Consider the following 12,594-nt stretch of genomic DNA (forward strand, 5'->3'; position numbering starts at 1 on the left):
CAGGGTCCTCTAGGGACCACCGACTGGGGGGGGCAAAGCCTGGAGCTGAGGCCACTCCATTCTCCTCCCCGCCCGGAGCACTCCGTATCTACCGCCATCCCCAGGGTGAAAACCATTCACAGGGCTGTCTCCTCCCTCTCCGCTAACCCCACCGGGTTATTTGTTCCCCAAGGACAATGTTGGCTCCCTTGCATTTCTGTGACTGCTCCACGAAGCCAAGCTGAATGCTCAACTCCTCCAGAAATCCCCCAAAGGAAAAGGGAGAGAAGCAAAAGACCTGGCCTTGCTCCTCGAGTCCCTGGTCACTACCCCACACGCTGGCTCAGCCTCTGTATGTCCGTGACTCGGTTTTTTGTCTGTCGAGCAAAGCGAGCACTGTGCGCACCACAGGCGAGTCCTGAGGAAGGAATTAACCGACAGGTGTGCACGCCTGGCCCACCTCCCGGGCCCTGCGGGTTCTGACCGCATGCTTGTTTCCCTTCTCCTACCCGGGGACTGCAAGACACTGATTTCCCCACTGCCAGAGCCACTGCAGGCTTCACCACTCCCGCCTTCTCTTCCAGGCTCCCCAAAGCATAATCATCACCCAGGAAGAAAGCAGGGCTCCCAAAGCCAGAAACGCTCGGTGCCTGCACAACGCCAGCTTTGACAAGACTTCTTGTCGTCGTTTCAGCAACTTGAAGAGGCCTTAGACATGGCTCTGGGGGGAGAAATGTCTGAGAAAGGGAGCTAGGCTGTCATTAAGTCCCATTAATGCTTCAACCAAGCAATGAGAGAGAGGATTAGTAAATTCACTGTTAGATGCAAGTGCAGTTGCTAAAACAGGACACGGAGGCCTATTTGGTCCCCACTCCTGCAAGGGCTAACTGCCGCCTTGTTAACACGGAAGTGGCAGGTCTTTGCTGTGTAGACGCCACTCGTGAAGGGTCCACGTAAAATTTAGACCAGCATGTCTGGTGAGCAGAGGAAATGCCGGTCATGTTTTAACTCCCTTAGATGTTCAGTGTCCCGGGTTAAATCAGGGGCTGACCTACCTTTTCTGTGATGTAGAAGTTGGAGCTGTCAGCATGTTGCAGTGCGTAGTATTCGTGGTTGGCAAGGGACCACCTGAAAATACAAGCATAAACTGGTCAGAACGACAGTAAACGGTCATTTTAATTTTTACGGTTTGAGAGAGACAGATGAATTAAACACCCTGTGCTTGGAATTGGGCCAGTGCTTCATATAACCCACAGTGTAGCGTCTAAATCAAAATTGGATTGGCCCACCTTTCACCCTAAGACCTGTTCTTTCTCATGTGGATCGTCCAGGTCTCATTCTAAGCCTACTGCTCACCTGTAGGCATTTAATCTTCATGGCTTTGGGGCAAGGGTTGTATTTGAACATAAAGTTACCACCCTATTTTGAAGGAGTGGGGCAGAGAGGGGGAAACAAAGGACATGAATGCAACTTAAACTTTTGATAACTGTTACATTTCATTGGTCTCTGTATCCCCCAACCCCCAGTCACTATGCTTGCTGCAGACTGGAACATTCTAGTGAAGTATCCCAGGTCTTAAATAAATTCCAGATAATCCTCTCATCACAGTTCTGATTTAAAAGTAAAAAACAACAATACATGCAACTTTGTGTGTGTTTCCTCTGACTCTGTGAACAGCCAAAGAGAAGTAGGGGAGCCCTATCCTTGTGAGGTCCATGCGGCAACAGTGGACCCACTGACAACCCACTGACTTGTCTTTTAAATCATTTCATCTTCTATGGGGATCTGAGTGGTCCTCTCGATTTATACCAAATGAACTGTGTATTTACTCTCCGGAACTTCAGACTGCTCCCTGCTGGGAAGGGCGCGTGAGCTCAACTTTTCACAATAAACAAAGCCCTCACCAGGTGCACACACCAGCCAGTTCACACCTCCTCTTGTTTGAGGAACAATGGTAACTTTCTTGGTGGAAAGGGGCTGCGCATCTCACATAGAAATTCCCAGTGTCTTTGAGCAGCTCAGGGAGTGACTCATGAATGACGTCTGACAATCGCAGGGGAATATTTTATCTGCCTCTCAAGTGGGCCTGGAGCCCCTTGGATGGGTCCTGAGTAGCGACACTTACCCATCACAGACTTCCTTTATTATCGCTGACAGCGGTTTTTTCTGCAAAATAGCAAAAAAGGAAATACTCTGTTAGTTTCATTTCATCATTTTACATTTTTTTTAAAAAAAGGAGAAGCAGAGGCCAGTGCCGATATCTAAGCAAGGAGACTTTCCATTTGCTATTCTTAGCTGTCCTCGACTAGTCCGTTGTTTTTCTGAAGGTAAATATCTATCAGCCATCACCGCCAAATACATCAGTGACTTATTACCCTGTTGGCACTTTTTCTACATTTAATATTATTAGTTGAACAAAATATACATCATCTATAACTCAGCCGCATTAAAATCAGGATGAAAACACAGCTTTGTTCAAAGATCTCCAAGGCCACGGAAGCCCACAAGGTCAAATGATAACAGAATCCCTCAGGAGCATGTGGGCCGGGCTACCAGCAGTCTGGTTGTACCCGAACAAGCTTGGACTCATGACATTTTTATGAGAACATGTGGTGAAGGAAATAGAAGGTATTGTGAAATTTTCCCTATAGAGTACACAGAATTCTTTCCACAACCTTGGCACCGACAAATGCCAACCATGCAGCAACTTGAGCTGGGCACACTTGGGGACTGGGGCCGTGACAGCATGTGCCCTGGTGTCAACTGGTGGCTGACTTCAGCTGTCCTCATTGCCTAACAGTCACAGCTGTGCCGTGCCCGCCTCCAGATAAGAGGGATGAGGCGGAGGGGCACATATGGCTCACCCGGAGATGTTGACACACTTTCTGTTTTGGATGCAAACAGACCCTCTCTGTCCCCTGGGGTGGATGATAGTGTGTCAACCAAAAGAAGGAATTTCAGACCAAAAACAAATGGGGAAGAGAAATCAAAGAAACACACACATGGTCCAGGATTTTTAGACACTGTGAAAAAACACCTACATATAAATATGTTGTAGTCCTATCCCTCTGAAGGCCAAAGGGTGTGGGGAAAAGGCTTCTGAGCCAAGCAGGACCCATTCCAATCCTAGCTCATCAACTGGCCTGCAGCGGGACCTACAGTTTCCTTCATTTGCGGAACCTCAACTAGTTTATCTGTAAAATGGGCATAGGGCCTGCTCACTCCTTGGGGTTGTGAGAGAATCAAATTAAATTAAATTAAATTAGAATGAATACAAATGGTGAAAGGCATAGAAAGGTTAGGGTTATGGCTTCCTTGGCCTCCCATGTCACTAGAAGACTTCCATTTCCTTCTCCCATCTTTGCCCTTGGACACGGTGCTTCCACATCTTCCCTCCTGGTGAATTCTGAACACCGCAGGCCTTTCTAAGGCCCTCTAGCCCCTGCTCAGAGCTCCAGCTCAGTCCTCAGTGCTCCCCAATGACTCCCTCCCACTGCAGGCCCAGCCTCTATGACTGAGTGTTCAAGACAAAGTCTGCCGGCAGCTATGAACATGGTGCGGGAGAGAGGGACCAGAACTGAGTGGAAAGTCACGGGGTATTCTTGCCACCCTGAGTTGGCTTCCTTTACAGGAAGAGTAGAAATGGGGATTGGGCTCTACCATGCAGTTACACGACACAAAAGTCCAAGGCCTTTGCAAACATGTCAATTGTTTATGGATTTAGCTATAAGTTAAGGGGCAAACCAAATGACAAAAGAACGTTAGGAACAAAACTCTTCCTATAAGGCAAGGATTTTGCCCTTCCAGCTGCCAGAGACCTTTCTAGGTCATCAGTGTTCCATGAAGACCTACGAGTCTCCATAATACATACACATCCTCCACACTTTCTCTTTATTTGTTGAAACGTCCCTCTCTTCTTTTGGTTCCATCTCTAACCATGGACTCTACCCACCATTAATATCCATGTCAAAGTCACCTCCTCTGAGCACATGTCCCTGATCTCCCCAAGTGCCTTCCTGTCCCCGGGAACACTGCATCTTAATGCAGCTCTGTAACCTTGTCCCTCGCTTGGTACTAGTTTCCACCTGTGCGCAGGTGCTGATGGAATCTAAGAGACTCGATGCTCTTCTTTACATGGGAAACCCACACACTCACGAGCTTGCCTTTAATAGAGAAAGACAGGCTTGAATATAAAGCCAACTGTTTGGAAGGGTGGCCTGCATCCATCGGCACAGCACGTCCCGCGTCCTACCACGTCGGCCACTGCTGGGTGGCTGGAAGCAGGTGCTGGCTGTAAACTGGTGGATGTGGGAGGGCTGTCACTACCACCCGCACGGGCCCCTCGCTGAGGAGGGCGCTGTGTGATTCACGGCCTGGACAAGCACTGAGCGAGACAGCTGATGGAGAGAGGAATTCAACAGGTGATAAAACAGACACCAATCAAGTGACTGTCACCATCCCTTAGCAAGGCCCCGCAGGTGACCAGCACAACTTTCATAAACTGGGACTAAACAGATGCCCAAACAGAAACACTGTTCTGTGCCATTGCCCACGCAAGTCCTCGGTGTGCCAGGAGCTCCGGGGCTGGCGAGTCCAAGCCTGACGCTGGCTCTGCTTCTGTTTCTCTTCCCATTTGCTCAGGTTGCATGAGATGCTTTTGTCTACCTGCCGGTTCTCCAAGACGCAGGAGGAAGGTGACAAGGTGACAAGGGCAACGCCTTGGTAGCCTTCTGTAGGCATGCTGAATAATTCGCTTTTTGCCCATTGAAAGGGAAACGGCCCAGGAGGAAAGAGATTTTGGCCTAAAAGGATGAAATCTGGGTTTTCTCCCTGTGACTCCATAAACCCTAAAGGAACTAAAAATAAAATTCTATCCTCTGCTTGACTACATTTAGATTTAGAATATTGAGGCAAAATTATTTTCACTGCCTGAGTATGTTTGCTTAACTTATAAAAATTGTAACTAAATTCCTTAAGCTTTTTGGTCTTATGGTTTGTTTTTGTGTTTATTTTTTTATTGAGTTTATTGGGGTGACACTGGTTAATAAAATTATATAGGTTTCAAGTGCAGAATTCTATGACACATCATCTGCATATTGTATCGTGTGCTCACCCCCCAAGTCAAGCCTCCTTCCCTCACCATTCATCCCCCTGTACCCTCTTCTACCTGCCCCACCCCCTTTCCCTTTGCTAATCACCTTACTGTTACCTATGAGGGTTCTTTGTGGGGGGTTTTCTGCTTAGTCCCTTCACCTTTTTCACCCTCCCCTCTGACAGCTGTCAGTCTGTTTTCTGTATCTGCGAGTCTCTTTTGAAGGTCACGATGACCATCTCGGACTCACAGCGAGCAGAGATGGGAAAAGCAGGAATGTTCCTGAAGGTAACCTGGAGGGAAGGCAGTTGTCAGATTGCTCCGTGCAGGGGATCGGGGTCTGTGCGCACGGTGGACCCAAAACACACTTTCTTCCCCATTTCCTTAGCAACACGGGAGAGCACGTCTTCACTTTATATTATTCTGGAAAAGTTCCAATGCCGGCAGGAGTATTTTCATTTGTCAAGCGAGGTGCGCATTCCTGCAGGACGGCTGGCGAAGCACCACGTGCCCAGGTACATTCGGGCCGCAGCTTTCTTTGTTGTTTGGGGGGTTATTCCCCCCTTTTTATCTTAACTCTTTCTCCAAAAGAATCCCTTTATTCAACTTAATTTACCACAGACAGTTCAGAAAACAAACATTTCCTGTACAGAAAGATGTGTTTATCTCCTTTACATAAAACCTGCAGATTCCTGAGAACGGCCAAGTTCTCCAGCAACTCACTTTTCGCCTGTGTCTCCGGCAATCCCTCTTCTCTCTAACCCTCGCAGTGGATGCTGGCCCTCTGCCTCCCTGCCCCCTCCCTCCCCCCCACCTCTCTCTCTTGCCCTTGACTTGAGTGAAATGCCCGTCTGGGAAATTCCTGCACCCACGCCTCCCACTCCCACCCTTCTCTCAGGTCCTGTCCTGCTTCTCCAGGAAGGCCGCGTGTGAATCCACGTGCCTCCGCTTCAAGCTCAAACACCCCCTCCCCCTCCTCGTAGCGCGGAGCCTCCTCTTGCCTCCCTTTCAGCCCTTAAATGAATGATTGATCGCTCACCCACCCAAAGCACGTGGTTCTGTCAAGGCAGGAGAGAACCCCAGGAAGAAACATCCTGGGAGTCCCTGGTTATTTACTTAGGAGGTGGCGGAGTCCAGCCTGCCTTAGGCTCCCTCCCCAGCGATGGCCCAGCTGTCCCCCCTCATCAGCACCCCCACCCCCATCATGCCACCGATGAACTCAATCCCTATTCAAACACCTGCTCCTGTCTGTCAGCCAAGGCACCTGGCCTGGGGACTTCACGCAGCCCAAATGCACACCTCGGAGCTCTCACGTCTACTGCTGCCCCCATTTCTGCCTTGACACCGGTCCATGGAGGCTGGGGGCACCCCCATCCGATGTGATCAGCTATGTGCTAGTGATGTGTTAGCAGCTACGGACTGTGGGCTGCAGTTCTTGCCTCTGACACCCACTTCTCGGGCCCAAGGCTGTCCTAACATGGGCATCACCCAGCAAAGAAAGCCTGGCTTCACTGAAAGCTTGTTCATTTCACATGTTTTCAAATGACATGGGGGACAAATGCTTATGAGATGACATTAAGTGCATGGACCCCAGAAAAGCACTTAGAACACTGAATTTTTATCAACTACTTGTACTTCTCTCTCATCCCTCTTGAATGACTTGGGAAAACGGCTTCCTGGGTTGACCCTGACATCTGCAGCCTGACTCTTACCCTTACGCTTGTCCTCCTGCTCACAACGCCTCCACGCCCTCTCCTGAAGATAAAGGCCGTGCCTCGCACACTGCGGTGGAGACTGAGATGAGGCCAGGCCTTGACACAGAGCCGGGTAGGCAGCAAGGCGCTGCTCAAAGGTGGCCTAGCCATTGGATATGCAGGTACTTTTTTCAAAAGTTGGTTGAAAAATTAAATAAACAAATAAACACCCAGTTCCTCCTCCTTGCTCGAGTGACTCCAGCCCCAGTGCTGCCTCGAGCACCTGTCTCATCCTGTTCTTTACTCTTCAATCCATCTTCCTTTCTTTTGCCAACTAGGTTACACTCGCTGTGGAGGCAGAGGCCGCCTCCTCGATTGCTTTGCCACCGCCCAGGTGAGTGGCTGCTAGGCCCCCGCAAGGCAAACAACTAATGAATAGTGTCTGATTAAGCAGATATCTTTTTTTCAGACTTATAGTTCCTTTTCCTTTCCCTGGTCTCTTTCCACCTGCCCCTGAAGCTCAGGAAGGGGCTTAAGGTGGAACCAGCAAGAGGAAGACAGGAGATGCAATCCCCAGTGGCCACCACACCTGCCTGCCACAGCCCATCGCCTCACAACCCTCTCCCTGCAAAAAGATTTTCCAGCACTGGCCAGTGCTTCTCAGTGGTTAGATCGTTGGCCCATGGGTTCGATTCCTGGTCAAGGGCACCTACCTAGGTTGCAGGTTCGATCCCCGGCCCTAGTTGGGGCACATATGGGAGGCAGCTAATTAATGTATCTCTCTCACATCTATGTTTTTTTCTCTCTCTCTCCCCGTCCCTCCCTCCCTTCTACTCTCTCTAAAAAAAATCAATGGAAAAAATATTCTCCTGTAAGGATTAACAACCAAAAACTTCCCCACAGACACTTAACGTTTCTGGTCCTAGACTATGAAAGGCTCTCTCCGGTGCTTTAGAAGAAGTGATGGATGCATTGTTCTGGCACTCGGAGGGATATAGCACAGCACTGGGGTTTCACTTTGCTTTTCTAGATGGAAAGTCATTGGATGCATTCTGCACAGCAGTTATGAGTAACACTGGCCCAGAAAAAAAAGAAACCGCTTCCACGTGTCATTTTACCTCTGAGAAGGGATACGTATGTTGAGTATAGTTTAGCTACAATGTGACTGGGAGCAAGTTTAATGCATGATGACCCACCTAGTTCCTGGAGGTGCCCCCAGAGATTGTGTCAATGACACCAGTCATCTTATGACGGATCTATTCTTCCTGCAACGAGCCCTGTGACTACTTTCCATGCTCCCGAGCCACATACCTTTGGGTGGGGGACTCTGATGGGTTCTGAGAGCTGTGTGTGCGTGCTCTGTTTTTCTAATACAAGTCTAAATAATCCGAAAGATAATGACGAAACCACGCTCTCCTGAGGCGGATGCTGGCTAGTTCTTGGAAAGCAAGTATGATGACAACAATTCCAAGGCGAATCAGCGACATGGGATTCCAGTGACTTTCACAGATGACGAAGGGCCCCAACTATGTCTCCAGAGCAGTAAAACCAGGGGTAGCATTGATTTTAAAACTCGAAAGATGACAGGCTATGCCACCTTCTTCTTGACAAATGATGATTCAATTCAAAATGGTTTACTAAAAATGACTTATTTCAGCTTCATCAAACTAATTAAATAGTAGATTTGAGCAAGATAAAGTACAATCTTTGTGTCATAAAAATTACTGGACTATGTAAATGAGCAAAGACATAAATAATTATAGTCTCATGTATTAGAGCAGCGATTTTCATCCAGTGTGCCATAGGAATTTTTAAAACTCGCAACACCTGCTTATGTATTCAGGGGCACTGACCTCTTTTCCCTTAGACTGTCAAATAAAAAAATAAAAATGACAACAGCCAACACAAAAATAGCCCTCCAGTGTGAATGAACCAAAATTATACCTAATTTTTTTGTCGGATCGGCAAAAAATATATTTTTTGGTGTGCCGCAGGAATTTAGTAACTAGTTAATGTGCCATGAGATGAAAAAGGTTGAAGATCGCTATATTAGTGGACTAAAGAGAAGTAGAAATACCTTTCCCTTTTAGGTATTAGATATACTTCTATTCAGTAAAAATGGTATTTCCCCTCAACTGAATGGAAATGTCAATTTTAGAAAATGACAGAAATACAGAGACAAACAATATAAGAATAAAGCATGACTCACAGAGATGATCTTTTGTGATTCTTCCTCCTAGTCCTTGACTATTTCATATTGTCCCAAGATCAATGTTGCCAAGGACATAAGGAACATTTTCCCCAAGATTTCAATATCTTGGGCAGCTACAACAACCTATTTTCTCCTTCCTGCATCCCTCTCAACCTTCCTGAAAGCAAGTCTTTGCCGGGAAGTGTCCCCAGATGACTCCCATCTTGCTGACATGCCAATGTCCTCCACCCCACCCCTGCAATCAGTGCCCTTTCCTATGTGGCAATGAGTGGTTCACACTGTGAATCAATTCCGATCCTATGGTCTGCTTCCCTTCACTCATGGGAAATAGTCTACTTATTTGCGTCTAGTTCACATGTGGAAAGTTAACCGTATTTATGCACGTGGGTGGGGAGAGATTAACCAAAGAATTTATATGCATATACGCATAACCCATGGGCACAGACAATAGTGTGGTGAAGGCCTGGGGAGGGAAGTGGGTGCAGGATGGAAGGGGTCAGTGGGGAAAAAAGGGGACATCTGTAATATTTTGAACAATAAAAAATAAAAATAAAATGTCAGACCAGCTCAGTAGGAAAAACAAGTGACTGTGGACTGTGGACTCTGATAGACAGGGTATTATCAGACCAGGTGAGTAGATATGAGAGAGCCAGATAAGCTCTGAAGGTAAATTAGGGTTCAGATTCAATTTAAACACAAGATTATGAGGGTTGATCAACTACAAGGAAGCTGAGATTGGATGCAATGCAGCAATCAAAAGAAGGCTGAGAAGAACCGGTGGCAAAGGGAGTGTTAAGAAGTGAGTTTATATTTTTAATTTCGTTTTTCCCTATACGTCTTGCTCTCTTGGCCATTAGCTGGTTTCCCTGCTTGTGGCGGGTGCATTAATGCCAATGCATCCTTCTTTCTTGAATGGTACTGGATGTGCTCAGAGAACTCCCAGCAAGTAGTGGAGGGGTGTGGGCTTCCAGGTCTCAAATATCTATCCCATGAGTGTGACTGTGGCTACCTGAGAATGAACCACAGCCTTGAAGAGGAATAAAACAGGTTCTTCTGGGAGGGTCTAGAATATGCAGACTACGGCCACAATCTCATGCACTTTCTCAGAACTCCCTTACCTTTGACATGTCATCAGCTCAGACTTTTATCATCTGTTTTTCCTTGGCCAGCCCTTCTGATGATAATAATAGTAATAGCCACTAGTTATTGAGTGGCTACCCTATGTCCATTACTAAGTGTTCTTTACAAATGAGAAAACTGTGTGAAAATCTCAAGATGTCAATGTAATAAAGTCAGAATTTGAACCCAGACCTGTATAATCCCAGGACACTTGTTCTTTAACCTGGCCTCAGCTCCACAGTCCTGGCAACCAGGAACAACAAGTCGAAGTGCCCCAAGCTGACACCTGCAGGGAAGGGTGCTGGAATTCTGGGTATCTTGGTTACAGGCTCATAGTGAGTTCCTGATAAACGTTATTTAAAGCTCAGTGTTTTAGCACTAACATGAGAACAGTAGGTGGTTGTGCTTCGTGCATTATCCACATAAATTATGATGAAATGCTAAGTTAACACTGAAACTTCTGATGCCCAGGGGAGGAACTCTGTCTCCTCTTTCTCACTATTTGATGCTCAAATCAACACCTTCAGCGCTAACTTCTCTGCAGTTCCCTTCTGTCTCAGGTAATTTTAACTTGAGTGTGGATCCTTCAATAACTTCAAATTTAAATCTTACCCTAAAACTCTCTTTCTCAGTTTTTAATTTTTATTTATCTTCTTCTAGTTTGCCAGAAAACAGACTTGCAACCAACATTACATCGTCTCCACCCTTCTCGGTATTGTTTGTGTTTCTGTCCTGCCAAGTCAATCTCAGAGCTGGCTCTCTGAACCTTCTTCTTTATGTTGCCTGTGGGCACAGATGAACAATTAAAAATAGATGCTATTTGGACCACTTAGGGTACTTTCGGTTGGAGGTACAGTAAATGCAATGGAGTGGCTACATGGATGTCCATATGGCATGTGGAGGAGTTGACAACGTCATATGAATGAATGAGAGATGTGGCTAACAGGGCAAGCTAGAAGCAGAAATATCTAAAGCCTGCAGACAACTCTTGATGATTTGGACCCATTGGGTTTTTAAGCAGGAAAGTGACATAATAAAGTGTGAATTTTCTAATAACAGGTGATTACACTGGAGGCCAAGAGACCAGCTGGGTGAACAAATTGGCCAGTGTACCAAAACCCAAAGAAAACCTAAAAGAGGTCCAGTCATATAGATAACTGCCTATTTTCCTAAACCTACCTGTAAGGTTTCCACGAAGAATGTGAGTTCACATAATGTTCCTCCACTATTTTTTTCTATCTTGGTAGTTGTCACCACCATTTGTCCAGTTCCTCATACAAGAAATCTTGGAATCATCTTTAACATTTCATTCTCCTTAACCAACCCCTACATATAATCAATCATCAATTTCCTGTCAATTTCATCTTTTCATATGTCATGATAAGGCATGTGTCTCACTTTTTTCTGTCTCCCCTGTCACTCTCCTGGACCATGACATGATCATTTCTTGCCTGAGCCACAGCAGCAGCTATCTAGCTAATCTCTCTTGATTTTCCTCTCACAGAACAATTCTCAAACATTCATCTTCTAAAAGTACAGCGTCACATTCATATTTTTTCATTCCTTTACCTTTTGGGCTGTGTTTTGGATCAATTCCTCATTAGTATCCTCCAAGTTACTGATTCTCTCTTCAGCCAAATCCACTCTAGAGTTATTTTGTCTATATGTTCATTTTTACTTTTCTGTTGGAGGTGTTGTTGTTTTACATTTTGCTTACTACATGTATACTTTTCATTTCTAAGATTTCTAATTGGTTCTTTTTCATATCGATCTATTCTTAATTTGTAGCCACCTACTTTGTGTTCATAATCTCCTGTGTGTGTAGATATTACTCTCACTCTTTGAAAGTTCTCCCTTTGAGGCTATCCTATTTTTAGGTCCTTCCTTGCTCTCTATGTCCTCCAGAGAGAATAGGGCCAGCTAGAGCAGAAGCGGGTATGATAAGAGGGACCAGATGTGGACAAGTTTCCTGGGAACACTTATTAGATTAAAAAAAAAAGCAGAGGGAAAGAGAAGAGTCTAGGAAGACATACAGATTCAGCTTCAGCAAACTGGGTGCATGTTCACATCTAGTACCAAGACAAGGAAAGCATGAAGGGAAGCAAAATGGCACAGGTGTAGGGGAGAAGGATTAATGGTCAGTGTCTGAATATGTTGCATCTGAGGTGTAAGGGACAGCTGGATGGGCAAGGCAGATAGGAAGACAGGCAGCTGTTTATATGGGTCAAGGGGTCAAGAAAGAAGTGATAGCCGGAAATTATGAGCACCTGATGGTGATGAGACTGATGAATCCAAATAGGCCACCACAAACTTGCCCCACAGTAATGATCCATCTATAAGCATCTTGAAACTTGATACCATCCTGTCAAAGTCTTCCAGTTGTCTTTTGACTATGGGTGTCTTTGATGGAAGGACAAGAATAGGCCTTTATAATGTCAATTCATGAAATGTAATAATATAGTTAGAATGCATGGCAGGAACAAAGGAAGGGATGTTGT

The 12,594-nt window shown here is 46.1% G+C and overlaps 1 protein-coding gene across 4 annotated transcripts in view; it reads right to left on the minus strand.

Moving 5' to 3' along the window:
- Positions 1 to 12,594, minus strand: part of ELMO1 (engulfment and cell motility 1) — a 349,884-nt gene that overhangs the window by 253,495 nt on the left and 83,795 nt on the right. For 3 of the 4 annotated variants that reach the window (XM_081146832.1, XM_081146833.1, XM_081146834.1), the window contains exons 3-4: positions 2,105 to 2,145; positions 1,035 to 1,107 (exon numbers count right to left, since the gene is read on the minus strand). In XM_081146832.1, the coding sequence (XP_081002958.1) occupies positions 1,035 to 1,107; positions 2,105 to 2,145 (114 nt within the window). Of the gene's footprint in view, positions 1 to 1,034; positions 1,108 to 2,104; positions 2,146 to 6,114; positions 6,149 to 12,594 lie in introns of those variants that run through there. The other variant, XM_081146835.1, reaches the window with a different exon arrangement.

Source organism: Miniopterus schreibersii (genome assembly GCF_964146895.1).
Source record: "Miniopterus schreibersii genome assembly, chromosome: 9".
In the NCBI taxonomy this organism is placed as follows: Eukaryota; Metazoa; Chordata; class Mammalia; order Chiroptera; family Miniopteridae; genus Miniopterus; species Miniopterus schreibersii.